At 40.2% G+C, this 25,035-nt stretch overlaps 5 protein-coding genes across 6 annotated transcripts; all 5 read right to left on the reverse strand.

Moving 5' to 3' along the window:
- Nucleotides 1–223: 223 nt before the first annotated feature.
- On the reverse strand, nucleotides 224–2,809 carry LOC117606187 (uncharacterized). The gene is made up of 4 exons (XM_076688162.1): nucleotides 1,542–2,809; nucleotides 727–929; nucleotides 509–619; nucleotides 224–445 (listed from the first exon to the last, which is right to left on the reverse strand). Exons 1-4 carry the CDS (start codon nucleotides 1,713–1,715, stop codon nucleotides 307–309), a joined length of 627 nt encoding a protein of 208 aa, XP_076544277.1. The 5' UTR covers nucleotides 1,716–2,809; the 3' UTR covers nucleotides 224–306.
- A 713-nt stretch (nucleotides 2,810–3,522) lies between these two features.
- Nucleotides 3,523–8,915, reverse strand: LOC117606189 (uncharacterized). The gene is made up of 4 exons (XM_034328321.2): nucleotides 8,342–8,915; nucleotides 7,907–8,085; nucleotides 4,871–4,987; nucleotides 3,523–3,977 (listed from the first exon to the last, which is right to left on the reverse strand). The coding sequence occupies exons 1-4, from the start codon at nucleotides 8,480–8,482 to the stop codon at nucleotides 3,869–3,871; spliced, it is 546 nt and encodes a 181-aa protein (XP_034184212.2). The 5' UTR covers nucleotides 8,483–8,915; the 3' UTR covers nucleotides 3,523–3,868.
- A 2,114-nt stretch (nucleotides 8,916–11,029) lies between these two features.
- LOC117606188 (uncharacterized) lies at nucleotides 11,030–14,008 on the reverse strand. Its single transcript, XM_034328320.2, has 4 exons — nucleotides 13,715–14,008; nucleotides 13,450–13,622; nucleotides 12,352–12,468; nucleotides 11,030–11,281 (listed from the first exon to the last, which is right to left on the reverse strand). The coding sequence occupies exons 1-4, from the start codon at nucleotides 13,853–13,855 to the stop codon at nucleotides 11,152–11,154; spliced, it is 561 nt and encodes a 186-aa protein (XP_034184211.1). The 5' UTR covers nucleotides 13,856–14,008; the 3' UTR covers nucleotides 11,030–11,151.
- Nucleotides 14,009–14,470: 462 nt separating this feature from the next.
- On the reverse strand, nucleotides 14,471–18,480 carry LOC117606174 (uncharacterized). The gene is made up of 4 exons (XM_034328288.2): nucleotides 17,374–18,480; nucleotides 15,752–15,906; nucleotides 15,093–15,200; nucleotides 14,471–15,025 (listed from the first exon to the last, which is right to left on the reverse strand). Exons 1-4 carry the CDS (start codon nucleotides 17,494–17,496, stop codon nucleotides 14,917–14,919), a joined length of 495 nt encoding a protein of 164 aa, XP_034184179.1. The 5' UTR covers nucleotides 17,497–18,480; the 3' UTR covers nucleotides 14,471–14,916.
- Nucleotides 18,481–18,614: 134 nt separating this feature from the next.
- LOC117606173 (uncharacterized) lies at nucleotides 18,615–24,782 on the reverse strand. Of its 2 annotated transcripts, XM_034328286.2 has the most exons (5): nucleotides 24,656–24,782; nucleotides 24,205–24,339; nucleotides 19,964–20,166; nucleotides 19,326–19,433; nucleotides 18,615–19,228 (listed from the first exon to the last, which is right to left on the reverse strand). In XM_034328286.2, exons 2-5 carry the CDS (start codon nucleotides 24,337–24,339, stop codon nucleotides 19,084–19,086), a joined length of 591 nt encoding a protein of 196 aa, XP_034184177.1. In that variant the 5' UTR covers nucleotides 24,656–24,782; the 3' UTR covers nucleotides 18,615–19,083. The 2 variants fall into 2 exon arrangements, with proteins under 2 accessions (XP_034184177.1, XP_076549466.1); XM_076693351.1 differs by lacking the exon at nucleotides 24,656–24,782.
- Between the last annotated feature and the right edge of the window lie 253 nt (nucleotides 24,783–25,035).

Here is a 25,035-nt window from a genome sequence, read left to right on the forward strand (position 1 = left end):
CGCTGCTCGACGTTTCTTCCATTTAGTTTCATTTTTCTGATGAAATGGATATCTGTTTACCATGTTCAATGAGGTGTAATTGAAGAGGTGGATTTATAAGTTTTTTTATTTTAATTTAGAAAAATAAGTCAATTAATACCTTCGATATCGAATACTGTAGAATACAATTACTGTGAAAATGTTCAAACTTCTCTATTATTCTAAAAGTCTGTAGTTAGCCAAGTTAACCAAAAGTTCCTCTGTAGAGAAATAAACATCAGGGCCTGAAAGTGAAAAATAAATCTCCGCGAACAGGAACGTTTATTGTCAGCTTAAACTATCCGAGTACAAGTGAAATAACAATAATTTTAGAAGAGAAAATGGACAAGTATAGGCCATGTCGCATGGTACCTTAGTCCTATATGCGATGTCGTACGAGTCTATATCTCCAACGTCTTCAATGTTACTGAAACAAAATTATACGCGCAATAAATTAACAAACAAAAGATATTCTTCTTATTTGACGTACCTTAAAATCAGTCGAATTGCGTCTTCGATGAAGGATTCACCTGGAGGGCTCAAGAATACCTTTGCTTCACAAATTGTCCTCAGAATACATTGTCGTCCTGGTAAATTCTGGCTGAAACAAATTGTGTGTGTTTTTTTTTACTCTTTGTAAAGGTACAAAGTATTCTGCAAGGAACAGGTTGAATTTTAAAAAGATTTTAATTAAGAGGACATGTGTACCTATCCAAAGCAGTCTCAAAATTAGCGTACAGCTCACGACGATGACGTCGTTTCAGTATCCATGGTCTTTTTACGAAATACTTTCTCTTGATTGGTACTTTCTCCGTGGTAGACGGTATTGGCCAGATCATATCGAACTCAAAATCCAGATTCCAAACTGCGGGCAACTTCACCGGAATCGGTTGCAAAATGGATATTGTCATCTATAAAAAAAAGAAATTGCACTGTTACACCAATGATAAGCACCCTTGATCAACAGCTATTAATTTAGAATTTTTGTGAAATTTGTAAACTGAAAAGGCAATATTCGGACGGTGAATCACTGAGACAACGATTATTTAGACATTATTTTCCAGAATATGAAATTCTTTTGTGTAAAAATAGAGGTACTCTATTCAAACATTCTCTAACCCTTTGAGGGGCATATTTTTCTTCCAAACAAATTATTAAAATCAAAGGTTATCTAAAGGTTTCTGGGGTCACTGATTACGATTCCTGTGACACTGCCCCTCAAAGGGTTAATGGGAGTGGAATACTTAATTCTACTTTCAGCCTCAACAGCATTGAAAAATTAGAGTGTCTAATTTTAACCTATGCACCGTTATACACCTTTCATAGGTCCAGGTCTCGATTGACCCATTTCCCACCGTCCGAAGATGAACTACCCTCTGCAATCACAAATATCACTAAATCACTGCTTTAATCTTCCATTCTGCCACGAATACCTGTCTGGCACACTGATCCCAAGGTATCTCGATTGGTATTCCGTCGAAAAACGCTTTCGTTTCCACAATTCCAAAAATGTCCACACTTACCACGAACGCGCTGCCCTTTGGAAAAGCGAGACGCCTACGTCTGGATAGAGTCACCATGGACCTTTGACTGGGAACGATGAAGTCGGTGTGATTACGGTGACACACGGTGTCCCCGAGGGCCGGCATCGAGTCCAGGATCTCGGCGAGAATCAGGACGAGCCACGGGGCTCTCATCTCGTGGAATTACCGGCTGAAATCAGCCGTTTCGCGGTTTCTCGAAGAGCTCAGACGTCTCCTGGGAGAATCAGCTGGCTTGAAAACTTCCTCCACGACGTAGCGATGAACATCTTTCGCGGTTACTAAGCTGACCGAAGCGGCGGTCTATCTGTTTACGCGTTCCTCGCGGACTGGCATCGTTCCGCTTCGAACCCGCCTCGAACGACCACGCGTGTTTGACCTTCCAGTTATCGAACCTGGCGTACTGTTTTTCATCATCGCACGAGTCGCTCGATTGTATTTGTCCAGGTTCTGCTTCTAAATCGGAGATGGACAGCGTTGTTTCACTTTGGAGATGATTATTTCTGGAAAGAGTGTTTATTAATATAATTAGATGGATGTAATTAAGAAGATTGAAGCACCTCTTGTTATATTGCCAATTCAAAAATTTTTTTCAATACCGTCTGCTTAATTTTTATCCCAAGTTACTCGAACCCTGAAGAATAAAATTCTCCTTTCGAATCTCTCCAGAAACTTTTTATTCATTCCTGAACGTATGCTGTTAAACGGCCTGTATATTGTAAACGACCCCTGTGTCTTTCCTCAGCCGGTTCTCGTGACGGAATTTCAAATTCGCGTAGCTGCTGGTTCTGAAGAATTCTGGAACGAAGAAGAAGAACCCGTCTCGATCCTGAAGCCGTGCTCGCTATGTAGGATCAGGGTGTTCTTAAATTTCGCAAATCTCCGGGAATATATTCAACGACGACGTCCCTGCGTTATCCAATCTCAAGGAATCCTGACCATTTTCGTGGCTCTCATCTACGGGGTAATTTTACTTGCTACCCCTATTCCATCTACGATGATGTTGCTACTTTTTCATTCCCTTTACAGCGTGGAACACGGTTGGAGAGTCGGTTGAGGAAGCAACGAGTGATTTATTCGATGTCCAAGACGAGGGCTGGTTTTCCTCGATGCCGACCGATCGGTCTTAATTAAACGGGTCGCTGCATTTTAAACGGGAACAGGGACTTCGCGAAATTGCGTCGGCCCAATACTTTTCGAATAAATGAATGAAGAGACGAGGGGCAACGCGAAAGGTTCGCTTTGAAGTCCACGAAAGTGAATTTTAAACACCCCCATCGTTAAACCTCTGTGCATTTCTGTTCTAAAGTATCGTAACAAATTCCTATTTAATATTATTAAAATCGTTCCAAAGGTTAAGGAAAAATTTTAAACAGTATTAATTCTTGTAGGTCTGGGTGACGATTGTTACGATTGCTTTCTGTTATATCATTTTCTACCCTGAATTTATAATCTTCTTCCCTGCATACTGTTGCAATTTTCGCGTACTGTGGAGTAATGCAAATTTCAAGCCCCAACTGACGTTCTCAAAGGGAGAATCGCGTTATAGGCGCATATATTCGCACACGCATAAACAGAGTATTCTGGTGAGAGGTAGACGCGTGCATGCAAGCAAAATAGAGAAACCATTGCACTAGATCCGAATCCCCGGAAGGTTGCGTGCTCCGGGATGCACACTGGCATTATTCTAGACAGTACCCAAGATTATTGTAGGACTAATGGATTCACTGATAACGTCTGCTCGATAGATAACGAGGCATCTTAGAAAATGTACGATCTCTGTAACAGTTACTCTCTGATTAATGAACCTTAAGGTTTCTTATTCTTCGAAAGAATCTGATTCGTTTTGTCCCTCAGACAGTTCGATGTAAAATATTAACTTTTCATCATTTGTTTTAGCACAATTGTCTGAAATGTGTAATTAATTTGGTGAAGGGTATTAACGTTGATTGGAAATTTCTTTATTTCAAGATTCACTTTAACCCTTGGCTCAATTGAGACTCGAATTTAAAAACAAAAATATTTAATAATTGGATAAAGGATTAAATTAAAATTCGGGCTCTCTCCATGGTCCGCTGTCCAAGAACAGTTTGTTCAGTCTGAAAAACTGTATGAAAATCACCTGAAATTCATCACACTGACCATCAAGATGTTAATGTAAAGCAGTAAGTAAATGAAGCACATTAATTAGAGACGATTTCCCTGCCACCTCGATGGCAGACGTAACTCGAGTGCTTTCGAGGAGCCTCCTAAACGGTCGAGGATCGGGTGGTCACTTAGAAAATGAAGAAGAAGGATTCTCTGTCTGTTCAGAACACGTTTGGACACTTGTCCAGCACTTCCTGGCACTTCTCCCTCCAAAGGTAGGCTCTGTCGTAGTCGGTCATTGATTCTGTATCGCTGAATCCATCTGGTACCCTGAAATTAAAACGATGATATGAAGAAAATAATTGACAAATCGCGATTAATTGTTAAACAACAATCCGGAGATTGCTGTACAGGGAAGAATAGAGGCAGCTTCGTTTCGATCAGCGAGAAGCTGACGATTCTTGACGCGTTGGAAACTTTCGAACGATTATTAAAACGGGACGGCGGGAAAAGTTGTCGAAGGAAATTCAGCGAGTTCAGCCTCGACGGGTTTCTCAAGTTTCCCCCGGTTGTGCCGGTCGAAGACTACGTCAAGCGTCACACCGGATGCCATGAATAAATTCAACGTGTTATCGAAAAAGTGTAACCCAGGCGAGCCCGTCTTGCTGGCAGCTTTGAACGGACTTCGAAAAACCTGCACCCGACGACAGTTTGATGACAGATACATCCGTCACCCATACTCTATTTTCTCTTCTGTCTTTTTATTTTAATCTTTTTTCGCACCGTTCCATTGAAACATCCAACAAAGTTTACCTACCGACCTTTCACTGTTATATTCGATGAATATTGATTCCCAAGCGAATGAGAAATTTAAATGTCAATGAAGGTTTGGGAAGATATGAAGTTTACCGAGGGATCGCGATATTAAATTTCAAGGGGTGGCGTTTGCATATTAGCCTGTCCCTTTTAAACGATCAACCTTCGATTAATCAACGCCTCTGTCTGATCAATATTACATCTTCCTTAATCAATCTTTTCGCTAATCATCGTTTAACCATTCGCTTCGATCGCCACCTTCTTAGCTTCTCCCTTTCCCTTGATGAACATTCTATTAATCAACGCTTTCCATTTCGATCTCCTCTCCTGTTCGATTGTCTTTTAATCAATCTTACAATCGATTGAAAGATTGAATTGAAAAAAATTAGAAAGATAAAGACACTTACGTGAATACTGCGTGCAGAATCTCCTGAAGGAAGGATCCCTTGCCAATCTCCTGTCGACTTCTTGCGGAGGCATCGCAGATCGCCTTAAGGACGCAGGACCTTCCGTCGTTGCCCTGACTTCGCAACAGGATACAGGGTTTAAGTGGTAGGTAACAGCAAAGGTCTCTCGGATCGTTTGTCATTATCGTCCTCGTTATCGTCGTCTTGCTGTCCGTTAGTCGGCGGTCTATTCATTAAGTTCGCGATAATACCGAGCCAGGGCTACCAAGTGGTACGGTGTAAACTGGTGAACCTTTACAAGCACCCACTCCGCCCTTTTCAGCTAAACCCGCCCAAAACCGTAGCCGGTTACCCCGAAAGCAAATACTGGGCAATTACAGAGCACGATGCTGCGCTATTAGGATTCGAATAATGCGTCCTTCCTGTCTATTCGCGACACCGCTGGGAATCTTGGGATCGTGTTTAACCCTTTGCCTACCAAGCACGTATATATACGATCGTCAAACTGATTTTACAGTCCAAATCCTAGAATGCTTCCTTTTTTTTTTGAAAAATAATATATTTGAAATAATATTGCAGTTTCCTCTTTCAATTTATAGATCATCGATTTCCACCCCTTCTTGAAGAGGAAACGAATTTCGTTGAAATTAAACAGATAATTGAAACGACTTTTTATCATTCCTCTACTAGGATGAAAGTAACGAGTCGAACGAACAGGGAAATCGATTTCGTGGGAAGTAAATGAAACGGGCATAAATATAAGAATTAATCTTGAATGCCATTTGTCGGGGTCGCGCGAATTCCGATGCAGCAATTTGACAAATGGCTACCAATATCGGCCAATCGAAGATATTTATGCAAACGGCTACGCGACACGTGACGGGGTTGGGGGGTGTTTTAATCGATCGATAATGCTTCCTTTCGAGTAATGCACCCCTTTCGCCCATCGAGATAAATCCCTCTCGTTTGTCAATACTCGAACAGTCTTGGCTGGCCTTCTTGTGCGGTTTAACCCCTTCTATGTGAGGCCGTATATATACGTAGGTGAAAAACGACCAGTCATCCGCTAACGGTGTACACGAGTTGTCGACAAAGGGGGTATTTCACGTAAGAAAATTAATGAAAAACTAATTGAACCCCCTGTAATGCTCCTTCGATGGAAGCTATTTGATTTATTTCAATAAATTCTCTCGAGCCTCGGTTCATAATCACTCGGCTGAAGGATCATTATTTAAAATGAAACAAAGCAGAGGCACATTTTCGAGGAGGGCCCTATTCGTTCGTCAACATCTCGAGGCTCGCTTTATCGTTAACGCGATTCAGGGCGCACAATCGTGCCGAATCCACGAAAAGCTCAACCCTTTCACCGGCATCGACAGAAACGAGGGACGAAAGCTTTGCTTGGACGGCCGAGCTTTGTTTCTTTCACCAGCTTCTTCTGTATACGTCATTCATAAGGGGGTAGGAGAGAGAAGCAGAGCTTTGAGATTGAAAAAGCAGTTCTATCAGTGGCGTTTCGCGATCGCCTTCCATTTTCACAACGGAGGTCAACGTTTGTTCACGTTCGTGACGTGGATCGAAGGGATAAGGGGTGTTGAGAGCCGGCCACTTAACCCTCCTCTTGCTTCTCATTGTCGTTTTCGACGATTATCCGGCGAGAAACGGACAAGTGGCCAGACAGAAAGCCGTTTTATCGACGGTAAAAAAAATTCCTTGTTTTGCATACACAAGGAAATGCCTCTCCAATCGGCCGAAAACGAAGAAACCCTTCGCGGAGTGGGAACAATGCGGCGAACCCTCGGAACTGTGAAAAGATCATATTGGGAAAAGTAAACCCAATTCAATCGTGAATTCATGACATAAAAGTACCATAAAATGGCACTTATGATACGTCAATTTAAAGCTTGAAGTTTCACGAAAATAACTACTTAAAGGACTCGTTAATATTCTTCATACAAAATGTCTGGTTGCTACTTGAAGCAAACTATGATAAATTTTGAAATGTATGAAGTCTAATTGAATTTGAAGATATAAAGATATTGTAAAATGGCACTTATGATATTTCAATTTAAAGCTTGAAGTTTGACGACAATGTTCCATCAATATTCTTAATAGAAATTGGCTGGTCCTTCGTTGAAATGCATAGAAAGCTTCAAGAATATTCTTCCCTGTGAACCAAGAGCAATTTAATCGTGTTTTCGAGGTCTTTCATAGTCGGATGTTGTTAAAGATTTAATTTCACCGGAAATGGTACATTTCGGAGGAGAACGCGATATCTGAATTGCCATCTAAGTGACCGCGTCTCGCGTAAAGGCGCATCGAAACTGTGCCAGCTAACTTGGTTAAAAGATCCCTCCCCCTTCGTTCCCTTTTGCAGTCTCTTTAGAATTTCTATTGCGTTAAAAATGAAACGAAGAAGAATATGAAAAACAAGGAAATAAAACATTCTTCAAACCTCCATTTCCTTTGGAATCTTTCTCTATTCACCGACCTGGAAGTGTTGAAACATCGTATTTTTCACCTTCAGAAAATTATTGCAAAATTATTTCTTTCAGAAATAATTACAAATTAAAATTGCATTATTTTGCTTGCCTTCAACACTTTATAGTTTACTTATCTGTAGTGGTACAGGCTGAAAACTCCAGCCAACGTCTCTAAAACTTTCTGAACACGTAATTCTCAGCTTTTCAACCGAGAATCCCCTCGGTTTTCCTTTAATCCCCCCAATTCCTCCACGAAAGAACCCCCTTCAGAATCTCGCTATTTTAATCGCTAACACGTTTCCACGATTCGACCAAGAAAACTGGCCATAGATTTCGAGTACAAAGATCTAAAAACGGTTTTATCGACAATCACCGTGATCCCTTTGATCCCTTCCTGGCAAAAATCGCGCGATGATTCGGATTTTCGTACGAGAGAATGCGATGAACGGTTTCCAGGGATTTTTCTATCGTACAAGAAATGAGGGAGGAGCTTTTTTTCGACAGGGTAAATGCTCAAAGAAGTTTCCTTCTGCAAGACTCTTTTCAAACTCACCTTCCCAACAGAAGCTCCACTTTGCGATACAACTCTCTTCTGCTTCGACGATGATAATCCCTGAACTTGTTTGACAGCAGGCTCTTCGAAGGCAACTGCCATGCCTGACCCGCTGTCACTCCCAAACTGAGCGAACCACTAGGCTTCACGTAGGTGCCTATGGTCATACAGTACACCAGCTGGAAAGATCAGTTAACGTTTCAGAGAATAATTGGGAAAATTGGGGCTAGGCTAGGAAATATAAAATATAAAATTGAAAATGAAAAATAAAAAATTGTACGATGGGAAATTGAAGAATTGGGAATAGGAAATGGGAAATTCGTGGGTAAGGAATTGGGGATGGGAAATAGTATAATGGGAAATTATGGGATTGGGGAATAGAAAAATTATTAAATAACACTAACAACCAGCAAGTGGCAGAAAGATTAAACTCACTTGAATATTGCTCCCTTCAGGGAATACCAAGTATTTGGTCTCGAATTCCCTTTTGGTCCGTTTGATACTATGATTCGTGGAAACTGAGAGGTCAAGGAGACACAGAAATCCGATCAACGGTATGACAAACGACATATTCATAGTCGATGTTCCGTTATAGTTCGCAAATTACGTTGTATAACGTAAGTGAATTGGTCGAGCTGGTTCCCTCGGACAGAGACGATAAGTGACTGAAACTGGTGAATGATATAATGACAAGTAATGGTGGTTAGAACGTTCTCCTGGACCATTTAGCGAGCAGTTTAAGGCGGGGTCGTTAAGTCTCCTTAAATTAGTCGTTAAAATCTACCATGGCAATTGTATCTGGCTCTTTAAGTGTCCATTTTTCGCGCTTTAGGTATAAATGATTACATTATTCCATTTTATAATGATACTGGAACAAGATTACTTCTGAATCCCTTTGAAATGAAATAATTTATCTAATCTCTAAAAAATTCCACTTTTATAATTATTATTTTTTTTGTAATATAATAGCTACTAGAATTATACAAAATTTTTAATTTCCATTAAGTGAATATCCCTCGCAATCTAATTATCAGACTATTGCATATTAAATGGACATAAAAGTGCAAAATACCACTTATCTACCGATAGTGCATAGAAACACGCCCCTTAAAAAAAAATGTATTATCGTTGGTGAAAATCCGCAGTTCCGTTTCACCAGCGACGAACATTCGCAATTATATTTTCGACCGACAAGTCCGGTGGATAAAATTTCACGAACACCGTTGAATGGAGACCGTTCCCCATCGTTCTAATTACTCGCCGAGCACGGAACGATGATCCGCGATCTTTCCACCATTTTCTATTAATTCTCGTCGCGGATCGTATCGCAGTAATTCGCGTAATTCAACTCCGGTTCGTTGACACCCCGTGGCCCAGGACACTCTTCGTTCCGCCGACTACTTTGCTATTTATGCGACCAGCCCCGACGAAATCCATTTGCGTCATTTATTCAACCTGTCTGCTTTTATACCCGGCCGTCGCTTTGTCATTTTCGACGTTGCTGAATACAAATGAATATTATTTGTAAGGAGGATTAATTTTATGAGGTCCCTCCGAAAAATCATTCGTTTCTTGTCTTCGATATTAATCCTCCCAGAGAGAATTCAACTTAATAAAAATATTTTCTCTTTCAGTATTCCAAGTGTCCTTGAGTTTTTCATATTTCTTTGGAATAAATTATTTCAAAATTTCAATTGTTTCGCATAAAAAGCCTATAATATTATTGAAATAATAGACATTCAGAAAAATGCTACAGTTCAAGATCACGCGGTAAAAAATTACCTCTCTGACAAGTGTGCAATTAAAACTGACCATTGTTGGTAATACTTGAACAAGCTCAAGTTTTCAGTCTGGTCTGAAAACGCAACGCACGAGTGCGTTTCTCGTGGAATCGAAATAAAGAGCCATCCACCCCGGGAAGGGGTGCGTGTTTCATTCAAAACCAACCAGAGATTTTTATTTCTCGTTCAAAACCGCGTCGCGAATGCATTAATAAAACGTGGAGAACGTATTTAGCGTAATACTTGCTTGTTTAATATTGGACATTTTTCTTTTTACCGTTTACAAAAAGCTCGACACTATTCTCGTTTAACAAACCATGAATCCATCGATAGAAATCGTATGAAATTTGATTAGACAATTTTTCGGATAAAAGCAGAACGATAACCGACAGCTATACATAGATAGATTTGTTTCAGAGAAAACGAAACGAACAAATTTGTAGAGGTGGCACTCTTCCAATTAATTCTACGTACACTCGCGCTCTTTCGTCTTTTATTTCCCTCTCATGAAATTCTTTTTAATCGATACAATGAATTAAACAGATTACCCAATCGAATCGGTCCTGACGTCGATTCCAGACCAATCTCCATTTCTCTTACCACCATACAGTAAATTAACCTACAGCCTCTTTCGAGCTTTCGTTCGAAATCAATCAGCTCTTTCAGGAACTTTCTTTCAACTTCCTCTTTTCTATTTCGAAATAAAGTTACCCGTTTTATTAAATATTTCTCTGTAAATTGATTCGACTAATTTATGTATACTAGCCTGATTACAAGCTGGAAGTTAGAAATGACTAATTATTCGAAGCGAAATTAAATAGGAGTTATATGGAGATACAGTTTTAATTGAAACGCTGATTGCTCGGGGATCCTCGGGAATTATTAGGAACATGCGAGAATAAATTGTGTATTAAAGGGTTAATTGACCCTGTGCTTCATATAATATTGATAAAAGCACGGATTTGGAGAGTTTTCTTAAAAAAAAAAAGAAAAAAAATGAATTCAGATCCGCACAACTTGGCAGCAATCGGGCAACCGTGTTCGCGGTGGATGAAGATTATGCAGTGATGCGGCAATGTTCGGGTTGAAAAATCGTCCAGTACCGGGATGGTAGCCAGGAAAACTTCGGAAGCGTTTCTTCCTCGGGGCACGTCCGAAAGAAACGCGGTCAACGGTGAACACGCATACGAATGCGTCCAATTGCACCCTTCCTTCAATTCTTCAGGGACAAATTTATTAACCACTTCCCCTGCAATAACGTGTCATCGTTAAAATGGAAATAATTTATTTGTGATTATAGTACAACGAATAAAAATTTATTACAATATTAAAATGTCTCTCTATTTTTATTCTGCAATATTGTAAATGTTTATTTACACCGATCTTCATCGTAATCTCGATAAGGATGTTTGACTAAAAGTGGAAGAAAATTGAACGTACACATGAGTATCCCTGAAGAGGAGCTCAGAAGTCTAGGTCGTAAATGGAGTGCCGGCAAGTCGGATAAAGTTGGCCGCAATTTTCACTGCTCCGGTATGCGTGCTCGTAAGCTTGATCCCGCGATCGCTCGAACCTTCCTCCGTCCCTGGGCAACCTGCAACAAGGAAAATGGGATTTAAGGTAGCCAAATGGAACTGACGAATCAGAGAATTCCTTCGAACGATAGGATCTACCGGAATCTGATTTTCGACCCGATTCCATCAGGAAACACGTGAATTTTCCTCGAATAAATTCAATTAACCGAAAGTTTATAATCTTTGAAATTTCGCTCTTGGTTAAATTTTAATCCCGTCCAAGTTTGGTTAACTTTAATGGCTACTGTTTCCTAGCAAAATAGCTAATCGATTCTCGGCGAAGTAAAAGTTGGAAAGTTTCAAACTCCAGGGAAAATTGATTCGTATAGGATAAAAGATTAAGGAATTCGATACACTGAACGCTGGTTTCACTGAATTAAGAAACAATTGAACCGAAATGATTTATCCATGCTAAATTGACCGGCTAAGTGTTGGTTAATCGGTTACATGGGTCCACTCGTAACTCAATCGTTTCGGTTGATTAGTTCCTTTAATTGATTACATGCCGGTCAGCCCGACGTTTTGGCTTGATAATCGCTCTAATTGACTAACTGTTCGTATTAGATACGCTCCTGTTTTGTCGCTGAATGTTTCATTATGTGCCCATCAACGAGTACGTGCGATATCAATCTTCCTCCTTCGATCCGTTACATGCACCCGTACGATGAGAATGCATTTGTAAAAATGCAACAAAATTTCTGAAAATCTTTAAAAAATATCAATAACTATATTCAAAGGAGATTCGATCTATTGGACTTGTCGGCAAGACGAATTACAGTCAGTCCAAAGGACGTGTATAGGAATGGATATTGAATAATGGATATAATCAATTGAAGGATGGTTGAGGGAGGATTTGCGAGAAAGTTATTGCAGATGTCTCTCCGGTGACCCCAATATGAATGCAAATATATCACTTAATATTAATGGCATTATCATTGTGCTGTTAATATTTTACACCATATTCATACCCAGCATCCGGTATTAATACAGTCATGAATATAAACGATATCTTCTGTGTAAATGTAATAACTTTATAAACATTAAAATCTCTGTTAGTAAATTTTTGTAACGCGCTAAAGAATGTACTTACGTAAATATTACGTGTAGAAGTTCCTGGACCAGGGTTCCTTTGCCTACGTCAGCAGGATCCCGTTGAGCCGCTTCGCAAAGTGCCTTCATCACGCAAGCCTTCCCATCAAGTCCCGTCCTGTCAATGACGTTTAATTTAAAATATTTCCCCGTCTGAAAGTCGGAACAAGCGCTCGAGCTCGGAGAACGCGCTACGCTATACCGGCCGATACCACCGCCGGAAACTTCCGCGACACGAACTTCCGGGATAACTAGGCGTCGCACGAAATCGCTGTTTCGAGTCATTAGAGCGTTCTTGAATCGACGGAACGGTGTTGATTAAATTAGCAGATTTAAATTCGTTTCGTTCCTTCTGCTTTGTTAAAAAATAGAAAAGTAGGAAAAGTTGATGAGGAGATAATTTTAGAATTATTTTCCATGATTTATTCTGAATAATTCGTTCTGTAATATGTTCATCGAGTAGGGGGAAGGCGTTGTATAAATGGGACAGAATCGAATCGAGCGACTTCCTGTTTCGTTATTCTCACACGTTTCTCATGAAAATTCCTGAGCCTGCCATGCATTTGCATGTGCCAGCCAGGAAAAAAAGGGCTCCATTTGCATGTTATATCACACTTCAGGAGCGAATAGGAAGCGAGTTTTCGTCAGACAAAAACAACAAGCGAACAAGGCACAGAGGGATCACAAAAAAAAAGATATTAAAATTCCCACCATTCTCCTCCCTTTACGATCTAACACCCTGTTTCCTACTTAATTTGTGACACTAGTGAAACTCATTAAACGAAAAGTAAAAAAATCACGATGATTATAGAGAAAAAGGTAGATTTTAAGTAGTATAAGTCAATAATACTGCGACCATGGGTAAATAATTTATAAAATTAATTATGAGAGGAAAAGGGAAATATCAGAAGCTTAGAATTACTTGAAATTGTCACGCGAAGTAAAGAAAATGTCTTAGGTTACTAATTTCTAAACGTGGCTGAAGGAAATTAGAGCGAACGCTGTTATCAAGTAGTACAAGTCAATAATAGTTGCGTCACTCCCGTTAACAAGAGGATTAAATGAAAGAATACCTTTCGAAGTACAGTAATTTACTTACGACTGCAAAAACGCCTCTATTTTGGGAAACATGACGCTTCTGGTTCGACGATGAAGCAGCTTTGTTACTTTTGGGTCAACTTTGGTCGGTAGCTCCCAAGCCATAGCAGCTGTTATTCCCACCACAACGTCTGTTTCTGTAATGTACGTTCCAAAGGTCAGACAGTATACCATCTATCAAACAGAAAAGCAAAAATACATTTTTAATTAATGTAATTAACTCTGAGTGTGATTACTTTCTGACAAAAATTTTGTTAATTTTTTACCTGCATATTGCTGCCCTCCGGGAAGATCAAGTATCTTTTCGGCCTGGATAAAATCTTCGTGTCATTTTGATTCTCAGTAGCATGGATCGTTAAAAAATCAAGACACAGGAGAAAAATAGCAAGACGTCGAATGCCTGGCATCCCTTCGACGAGATCACACCACTATTTCTCCTTCTCATGCGTTTTGATTTATCGAAAGAGAAAGCAAATTTCCCTACGAAAATCGAGTGAACACTGATAGAGTGCGTTCTATACTGAGACATTTTACTCGAACTGGAAGATCAGTAACAGGCGTGAGTTAACGGGAACCGACTCGCTCCTTTTCACAGGTTTGATCAGAAGTAAGACGACAATTATTTGCACAAACAAAACGGCTCTCCATTCTGTAACTAGGTTAAGATCTATGTAAAAGTGTCTGGAAATTGCTAAAAGTGCCATAATTGCAAACAAAATTTAATATTTAATAAAAAAAAGGGAATATTAATAGTTGAGTTAATATCCTAAAATTCATTTGAATAAATGTCATTATTTCTTTTTTTTATAAAATCTAACAATAAATGCAAAGGTTCCACTCGTTTATTGTACTTTCAACAGCTTCCTTATATTAATTCATCCTATCTTCACTGGCAGGATGTAAGCCTAGTAAAAAAATAAAGGAAGTTCATCCAAGAGGAATAGGGAGAGATGTTTTTCACCAGGCCAAGGTACTTATTTCCTCATTTCGTAGACCATAGCTGCGCAACGAGCGTCTGTTAATTGCATATGGGAGTTGCGCGCTCTCGCGACCACCACCCACACCATATTCGTCGTCTCGGGCAAGAAAACCGCACAGCATTCTAAATTAATGCTTTTCGTTAACGCGTGGTCCGACGTGGATGCAATTATAACCGTTCTGTCGTGGAATGTTGGCGAGAGCTGTCGCGGAAGGGTGGAAAATTCACCGGGATGATGAACGACCGACACTTCCGGTTCAACTTCTACAAATAAGACCCTACGAGGAGATATCGATTCGTTGGAAAAATAAGAATCATCAATTCGCGATCGACGATTTGATTAGTTCTTTTATAATAAAATTTAATTTATAAATAATTATCCAGCAAAAATTAAAATTGTTCTATCAACTTTGAATAAAACGACCTTCATCACGTATTTAAATGGAAGATATCAATCAGGATCAAGCATATTGTAACTCAATCTTCATTTTATTGCTCTATAAAACTATCGATTCCTATTAACTCGAGGGGGCAATTCTTGACGTGAATGTCGCAGTAAACAGCATCCTCCGGCAAACTTCCATTATTCCCGTACGATCTGAAATTAACCACGATTAATTAACTAGGAATTTTCGTACGAAGAAATGGACACTAATTTTGCTTACCCCATCAGTAATTTTAATATTTTCGCTATTACCCCATCTCTGTGCCTCACGTACTCCATCGCTTGGCAAATGTTCTTCATCAGACAGGATCTACCATCGAAACCGTGGCTGAAATGTTCGTGGAATATAAATTAAGATTTCAAACCATTTCGACCAACAAAATGCTTATTTAGCGTTCGAAAATTTTCAAAATGAAGAAAAATTCTTTTCAATGATACTTTCGAAAATTTTTAACTCCGAATAACATTTTAGAATTCCATTGGTGTGCCAGTTCTAAATTTCGACAAGTTCCACCTTTGTTTAAGAAAAATAAAGAAGCCAGACTGAAAGGAGGTGCACGAACGGGTCAGAGGATAAAATTCTGAGAAAAATCGAGGAAATCCATCGGATGCTTAGCTGGAAGGGATGAAACGAAGGATAGAGAAGCCCGAAGGAAATAAGAAAACGGAAGTGAAGGTAGGGCGGTGACTAACTGCGGATGCAGTCGGCGGGTACAGCATTGGCCGATCCAGTGGTCGAGGCCGGAAAGCCTCGGCCCCGATGGCCAGAAATCCATCCGGCACCCTTTTCCAGCAACCCTTCTCGCCAATTTCACAAGGCTTCTCTACGTCTCGCTACCGCCCGTTGCATTATTCACGGACTATTAAACTATTTATTACCTTTCGTACACCAGTTCCGCGGCCTCGTGAACGTCGGAGATGGACCTCTTGATCCGAACCGGCCCGCTAGGAAGTTCCCACACCAACTTAAAGCCGGCTGCATGGGCGAAGATCGTGGTGTACGAAAAGGTAGTCAGCTTGTAATTCACCCTGTACTGAAAAAGAAAAATGATGGTTAACAATGGCAAGGTTACAATGGAAAATTGTAAGAAATATTACGAGAGTTCTGTAGCGAAGATTTAATCCTTGGACGGCGGACCATGGAGAGAGACCCAATTTCATATCATTTTCATTTTCTGAATTTTACACCGTTTCTTTTTGTTTCAAAATTATATTTTTAACTTGAGATTAATATCCTTGAGAGTTAATTAATAAAGATAAGATTTATCTCCGGAAACTCCTGAAAGAATGTCGGCTCTCAAGGATTTCCAATTCATGAAAATATTGCGAGTGTGCATTCCATCGTGTTGCATAATCCAGCTGGGGAGGGTATGAATGTATTCAGGACTGTCGAAAGGGAACGATGATAAATTGCGAGGACGTATCCACGCGATACATTCTCTAAAGTCACCGGCAACCTCTTTTTAACCGTCCACCCTGTCCGTCTCAAACATCATCCTACCTGTAATTAATTGGAACAAGAACATCTTTCAAGTAGCATCGGCTGAGAAATTGAATAAAGTTTCCCGTTATCATAACACTTTCACGAGCTCTTCATCTGTGAAGGAGCTATCGCCTTAGTTATCGAATAAAGTGGCACGCGATTGGGGGGAGGGGGTAGTTTTGCACTTTATTATTGCTCGCTGCATATTGGCCCACGGTCGAGCGGAGTGTATCGATTTATGGATGCTGATCTGAAATTCAGCCGGTGTCTCGTACATTAGGAGGAGTAGCGCACGTGCAGTGTCGTCGATACCAGCGCGTTGCACTCGCTCGTAAGTGCACCGGATCATCGCGAGCTGCATAATTCTTCTGGTGGAATGGCGGCTGGAAATGCAGCCTACTCGAGGCTCGCACCTGCTGCACCCCTAAAATCCTAAATTCTCCGTCACTGGGTCGAACAAATTCCGTTGGAAACGTTCGCTGGAAATTTTACGACCGAACGTAAACTTATTACAATCAATACGGGATGTTTCGTTAATTTTACTAATTAAATATCGTTGTTCTCGTATGGAAAGGGTTAAATATACCGTTTCGATAATTTCGTTGGTCGATAGGCTGTCGGAACGCGTGTTCTTCCCGTGATATAACGTAAACTGATCGTAACGACATATTTTCAGCTTGAAAGGGTAGCAGATGAGCACTCGGTGATGCACCGCATTAATGCACTCACTATGAAACCATCGCGCCGTAATTCGTGGATCCTGAAATGTATTATGACTACGAGTCGAACGCATTATCCTAGTCACGGTTAGGTCGTGGAAAATTTACTTCAGCTATCGAACCGTGTAGGGTCAGGTCGATCCCCTTTTTTAAAATTATTTAATACTCAAAATATTGAAATATTAATAGGCTTAAAAAAAAAATATGATTAACGATTTATTTGTATAATTGCGATTTAAGAACTTTCTGATCGAAAGATTTTATTAGCGAAAGTAGGGAGGCAGTTGGCAGATACTTACGAAGTAGGAGCTGCCCTTCCGGAACGTCAAGGACCTGGTGGGTCTGTCTGCGGCGACGAGTTTGGCCGCGGTAATGAAGGTAACACAGAGGATGCTCCAGAACAACAGTCGCATAATCAGCATGGATGTCGGGAGCTGGGCCAAGATGTCCTCGCAAACTTGCCGCACGAGACTCGTACAAACTTGCTATGGAAATACTCCCGTCTGTCCTGGAATCCTTGCTCCGTTGGAATTGAATCTGTTGGACGGACAGCGGTGCCTTGGAATATTGATAACGGTGCTTTGGTCCCCACCAATCCGAGAATCCTTAATTTTTTGAGAAATTTAAATTACTCCTGGCTCCTCCTCTTTCTAGGTACATATTTATTTTGTACGATGCCAGAGCTTGTAATTTTTTACCAACGAAGGAAGGTATACGGTTGAAAATTCACCTTAATATCAAATGTCAGAAGAATAAAATTGTTACCTAAAAATATATATAGTACAGTGGCAATCAAATCAGGCTCCTCCCCGGGGAAAGTGGTTTCTATCTTTCCCTCCAAGCTTTTCCAGGAAATAATTTGAATTATTTACCTTGTTAAATCTTGTAACAGATGATAGAAAATTATATTATTTTTTCCAAATTACTTCTAACATTTTTATCATCAACAGAGGAGAAAATTTTCAATCGCAAAAGGACAGGAAATATAAGTTTCATTTTTCATATTTAGCACAGTATTGTTTTACATATATTTCACATGCATGAAAAGCACAAACGCATTGTTCAAGTTTTCCAAACCGATTTCTTTATAGACTTGTTCGACGACAAAACTTCTCGATCAAGTAACAGTAGAAACAGCTATTCCCTGATACACCGTGAGCGTGCGATTGTATAAGTGTACTTATCAAACAAGGCAGTTCATTAAACTTGGCAAATGCATTTAACTGTACTTCTCGAAGCGAGACGGAACGTCCGGGTGGAAAATCGACGAAATAATTCCCATGAGTCGCAGAAATAGAGACTTTGTCAGCCGGCAATTGCTGTTTTAAATGTGAACCCTGCCTTTCGATTAAAGCGACTTCAATTAAACGTCCGGTTCGCGCTTTAAAACGATCCCGTGAAACTGGCACTTAATAATAAATTATCTCGCACCTATACACAACCGATGATATTCCTCACAAACACCTGTTTGCAGTATACTTAATCTAGAAAGCTGTATAAAATACCGACGGCAAGCATCCTCGTTTCTTTTTTCTCTCTCTCTCTCTCTCTCTCTCTTTTTCTTCAATTTTTTTATTTTCTCTTCTCTCTGATTAATCGTGCCTCGAATGCGAGGAAATTCGAGGAGCAAGTAGCACGGAGAAAATGAACGTGGTGGAAGGGAGAGGCGGAGGGGAAAAAAAGCGTATCGTGGTGGATCAAAGAATCTCCGTTTCATAAGCCACGCTGAAAATTATTTCGACGCTAGCCGGCCTTTAATTAACGAGAATTTCGCGTGGAAAAGTTACGAAAGCTGTTGGCTTGCGCTGGCTGGCTTGCTTGCTCGTTTATCGCGTCGTAACGAGCGTAACAGCGTGTGTAACGCAAGACAGAAAGAGATTTATTCCGCTGTGAAGGAAAAGTTGACGTAACGCGAGCTTGATGGATGCAACTGGGTCGAGGAAGAAAACTAAAGCCGCGAGAAGTGGCGAACGTACGTGAAAAATCTGATAAACCGGATGGATGCTGAGTTAATAAACGATGGATATTTTGTCTAAAATTCCGGCACCGAAAGGACAGGACGGATAAAGGGACGAACAATTTTCTAGTCTTCTTCCGGCAGTGGCAGCCTCTAAATACTCTCTGTCCATCGTCGACGCGTCTCCTTGATCGGGTCTGTAATGAAAGATCAAACGGATAAACGATGTTTTTTTTTCTAATTAAATTTGGAAGAGATCGAACGATCGATAGCGAGTGAATCGAAGCGTCTTACGTTAGGAGCAGATGCAATATTTCACCGACCAGACCTTCGTCTTTCAAAGGTGTCGCAGCAGCCTCGCAGATGTTCTTTTTCAAGCAACTTCTTCCGTCGATGTTCCTCCTAAAAAGAGTGTTTAATAATTAGAAATTTTTATAAGCAGACATTTTAAATTTTAAACCGAAATATTTGTATCGTGTACCTAATATTGTAGAGATTATATCATAACGCGTCACAGCAATTAAACTCTGAAATTACATATTAACGTAATGTACACTTTCTAATTGCTTTGCACATTGCATAAATAATTTATTAAATTTGTATCCCATGTATTCCATATTCGAATGGCACAAGTTGCGGGACATTTTACACAAAATCGCGCGATCTGCCGCGAATAGCGACCAATGGAATTAATATACAAATTGTAATATCAATATATTATTTACAAGAATTTCGATAGGTTAATTGCCCTTAGCGACACAGCGTTAAATATCAAACATCCCGAGTTTATTCATCAAAATTGCAACTATTAATTCGTCAAAGCTGTTAATTCATAAATTGACGAGGCAAAGTTTCAGCAGTCCCCGGGAGGGACTAATTGCACGCGATTACGAAGCTAGAAAGAGTTAACGCGTAAACTCGGGGATGCTTACCTGTCGAGTTCTTGTTGGAGAACGTCGTAAACAGGAGCCCTCTCGTTCCAACTTACGCTTCTGCGATGTCGTCGTGACGAGCCCTCGAAGAAGTTGGTGAAGAAGGTTGCATTGTCTGGCATCATGTATTGGAACTGAAAGTTTTGGCCGTAAACCAAAATCTTGCCGGAAAGCTGCACCGGCACTGCTATGCCCACGACTAGCTTGACAGAAAGGCAATAAATATACAGATGTAAGCGTTAGATGCGTCGAATTCGATTTCAAAGATATTCCCTCCTGAAAGCTTGCCATCAAATCGTACTAAAATATCAACGTTTCCAAATTTCATGAAAATGTAACTAAACATAAATAACATTGATATTTTAACACTGGTAAAATGTCAAGAAGACTAACTAATTACAATGGGTGATCAAATTATTAAAAACTCTGTTTAATTAGATTTGCAATGAAGAATTTTTTAAGTAAAATCGTCAATTTATACAAGTGGCTCTGATAATTTGATCACCCACTAGATCACTTTAAGTAGTACGAGTCAATAATAAACGATCGTCTCCCCAGAAAACGTGCACAAAGGGATTGAACGTTCCTCAAATTGGAATTCGTTAAAAATACATATTTAAGGAACAATCTGTTCCTGAATAAGGGAGAAAAAATTCCATCGCTGAGAGTAAGTAAGCGTGTGAAACATTCAAGATAATAAAAGCTTCTTCCCCTTAACTCTGGCTTTCTTTGGATCACCGAAGACGGATCGTTAAAGAGCTTTCGACGAGGGTGGCTACGAAGAAGAAGACGTTTCTGTGTTTTCCCTTTGGAGAAAAACGGGCAGCCCGTCAAAAGTGTATCCGAGCGACGAGGAGCGAGTTACAGAGCGAACGCGACAACAATCGTCGCGCTCTTTGTCGATGGTGAAAAACGTTGCGAGGTACGAAGCAAATGACTCGAAGACCGTCATTAAAAAGAAGTCCTGAGAAGAAAGATGGTTGGAACGGATGTGCGAGGGAGAACGAGAGAGAAGCGGCTTGTCTCACGGGGTAAGAGTAAGAAAAATTCGTCAACTTGTGTCGTAATGTAAACGAGCATCTAGAAAAGATCTGTGGCAAAGCGATTTTCATGTTTCATGATATTTCGCTTGGTTTGCTTGCCGACGCCTCGAGACCAAGTGTAAGGCTTGCAAAAACAATGCAACTCAGTGTAGAACTCGGTCGTTGAACGCTTGACAGAGAGAGAGAGAGCAATTAGAGAGCAGAAAAATCCTGTCTTCAAAGCGTACGCTGGATAAAAAGGCTCCGAAAGATTTCATTAAAGTTGCCGCGTACCAGCGACGCTGCGAGAGAGAAGATTGACGTTGAAGTTTAACGAACGGGAATTCCATTCGTTTTCACGTTCGAAACTATGTGAAAACGAGCCGAGAGATCGTTACTTCGATGGATCGTTGATAATCTTTGAAGGATAATTAACTGTCCGACTGAGACAGCAAAAATTTGTAATCAAAGATTAATTTTAATCGAAGGATTTTTGTCTACTTTGCTCGATACTATACACATTTTCTTCGTCTGGGGTCACGATTAACCCGGCGTCTGCCGTTCAACGGTTAAGAGATTACAGCTGAAGACAGTTTCCATTCTGAGAGTAATTGTCAGAAAAAAAAAAGGGAACATCGTAAAGGGGTTCTCTTTCAATTCCGAGATAGAATCTTCTCGGAATTGTTGGAAGGAACTTTTGCAAGTGTAAAGAATTTAACAGACAGGGGAAGGGGTAGAAGTCGAAAAGGAAGTCTGGATAAAGTAGTTTTCCCTTTTCCTCGGATTCGCCTTGCCTTTGAAATCGTTGCTCAAGCGAGATAAATGTGCCGGATGTAATGAAATGAAAAGCCCAAGGAAACGAAATCAAACGGACAGCAAAATTGGCCCTGTTGCCGTATCAGATGATAAAAAGACTATAACGAAAGGAAATATTCAGAGATGCTCGGCATTCATTCGTTTATTTCTAGAGAATAATCGTGTTGATTAAAATTCAAAGAATTTTCGGAACGACGTTCGGGAAATAAATATGTAAAGGGTAGCCGAGGATAGGGGATGAAAATAAAATCGTGCGAAAAGAGGTAGCAAGAAGGGTGTAAAAATACAGCAGTACTCGGATGTTTTTTTTTGTCCTTTCTGGAGAAATTTCGCTTCCGCGAACCTTGGTCCTCGTATTTCAACTTTTGGAATACTGCTTAACCCCTATTCGTTTCCAAGATATTAAGCCGTCGCTGAACTTTCTTTCTCACCCTCCACCTCCGTCCTGCACTTCGTTACTTTCCCCGTTTCTTTAACCAAGTTGACATCGTTGAAAAGATATCCTGTAACTTCAATTATACAAACGATGTATTACCAGTAAAGTTTATGAATGGAATAATAGATTGAAATGTTAGTTTCCGAAGGTCTTTTAAGAAGTCAGCACGCGATGGAAGTATTTATACGATCTTCTTGATAAGATGGGGATGCGAAGACACGGAAGTAATTCAAAGTCGCTCTTCTTTTCCAACTCTGCTTCCTCGCTGTTTTTCTTCTCGCTTTGAAGCTGCGCTTTTGACGCAGTGCAGCTTCGCCTGTTTAGATACATACTGACCCAGAAACGGTGAATTTTATTTCGCGTCAGTTTCCCGCCTCCATAAGGCAAATTCCCAAATATTTGCCGGGATTCGCGCAGCCGCCTGAAAATCCGCCAATCAGACAGTTGATCCGTGAAGGAACGCTTCTGCATTCGACATTCAAGAACGAGAAAAAGATTTAAATTTAATAGAAAAATTTCGAATCGTTAATCATTTTCAAATTATTGCAAGTTTAAAAGTTTTCCCGTTTAATTAGAAAATTGCACGGAAAATAGAAGATAAAAACTGCAGTTAATTATAGGAAAATTCCGGGGGGTGAAACACGCTCGAGTCCTGAACTCGAGGAATCCGGTTTAGTTTGTGTTCCGTTTCCGGTACCGATGTCGAGGACTTCGAGAAGAGATCGAGACGGGGAAGACTTAACCAGACGACTAATTAATTCGTACCTGACGGACCGACATCCGAGACGTTAATTGCGGAAAGGAAAACAGTGCGGCTGTCCACGATAGAGACTTCCGATTTCGCTGTTTCCCCTACTTCGCTACGAAGATACGCTTTGCATCGTCAACTTTTTTAGTCTCGGATCCATTCGGAGCAGGTATTAATTAATGGCGCTGAAAGAAAAACATCAGCTTCCAAGGAGGAACGTTATTTTGCCTGTGATTCGGGCTTTTTGTAATTTGCAATGTGTCTGGTATGCTCAAAATACTGTCTTTCTTTTATTTTCAAAGGATCGTTGAATTCTGGATACCCGGGTACCCGAAATTAAGGGGTCGGTTCAAAATGTTTGCAGGGTGACTTCGTTGCTCGAAATTCTCATCGAATTAGTTCAGAAATGACCTGCCATCCAAGGATTTTCTTTTTTAATAATATAGGACACCTTTTTCTCCTTAGAAATGTGTCGGAGATTTTTTGTCGCGTTTCTTCTGGACAAGTTTATTCGTTATATCAATTAGAAGCGTAACGAGTTTCGTGTCGGTCGACGATGATACACGAATTCGCTTACGGGTCGCGCAACACGCGCGTGAATCCGTTCAAAACCGGGAAAATTTGAATACGCAAGATGTACGAGCGTCCGAGGATATTTATGTGGCAAGAAGGACGCGAAATAAAAGGGGAATACGAAGCCCGGACACGTTCACCGTGCACTCGAGCGTATTTTTCATTCGCGTTTCCTGTTAAATGGGCCTGTTTATCTTCTATATGGTTTCCAGATACCAGCGAAAAGCGTGAATTATTGCACGGCCATTATCCAAGTGTACAGAAACCGGACTCGTTGAAATTTCATTATTAATAGTTCTCGATTAATGATTAATCAGACAGTTTACAGAAAACGTGTTCCTTTACTCTGACACCGTGTCTGAAACTTCGTTTCATTCTTAAATTTTATAAATTTTCAATTTTTTACTTCCGATATTTTATCGATAATTTTCTCTCAGGTTATAAAATGGAAGGTGAAATTGTAAAAGTTAATTGCAACGTCAAGGTGTTTAATAAAAAAGACGACTTTTCTTTTTCTTCAACTTAAGAAAGTAAGATAATTTTCAAGTTGAAGTAGAAAATATTCGCGTCAAAGGATGAAAGTAGTTAATTTTATGGTACCGATATTAAAGTTTAAAGCATCCCGGTCGAAGTATAAAATAAATACCTTGAAAATGCCGGTCAAAGGGTAAACAAGAGGCGGGGGATACAATGCTTGCCTCTTCTCTCGAAGTTGCTCGCTTTCTCCACTCAGGCTGGTCGCGAAAAGGAATAACAGAGGCAGCTTCCAATCCACTTTCATCTAAATAAACATCGTCATCTGTTATTTATTGTTTAGTTCGCGCCTTCGTTTATGCTCGATAAAAGGCAAAAAGAATTACCTTGAAAGATATTCACTGAAATTAATTAGGTTTATTTATATCCTTTTTTAATATTTTGAAAGAATGGTAATTCTACAGGGGTGTAATATTGATTTGATATGCTATCGTTTATAAAAGCTTATCTCGTTTTTCCCTTGTTTCGTTGTCAACCGGAAAAGCAGTGAAATCCTCTGGCAAATCCTCTGAACAACGTCCCGAAAAGCAGGTTGGCAAACTTTCCGAGTATATTTTACTCACCTCGTGGATGAAAGAAGGTTCTATCCTGATCTCAAAGTGAATTTTGTCCCCTTGGTAGCGGGCACAAAGGCACGCAACTAGCACGAAACTCGCCGGGACTCTGTCGACCGGTCTGAATGCCCGAAACTTCCAGTTCCTCCGCGAAATTAACGCGTCATCTGTCAACTGAGAACATAGTTACACTAGGAAGCTTCTGTGCTCGACTGTACCACGAGTTGAACGAGCTAATTTTCTACAGTGAACGATCCAACCTGCTACTCGTCAACCTGCCATAATTCTCTTCTCTCTCTTCGTCGATTCGTCGAGTTCTTCTTGTTTCGGTCATTGGTACCCGCTTCGATAATGAGAAAAGAAAACAGTTTTATCTTTCGGTGCTTCGT

Source organism: Osmia lignaria, chromosome 1 (genome assembly GCF_051020975.1).
Source record: "Osmia lignaria lignaria isolate PbOS001 chromosome 1, iyOsmLign1, whole genome shotgun sequence".
Taxonomy (NCBI): Eukaryota; Metazoa; Arthropoda; class Insecta; order Hymenoptera; family Megachilidae; genus Osmia; species Osmia lignaria.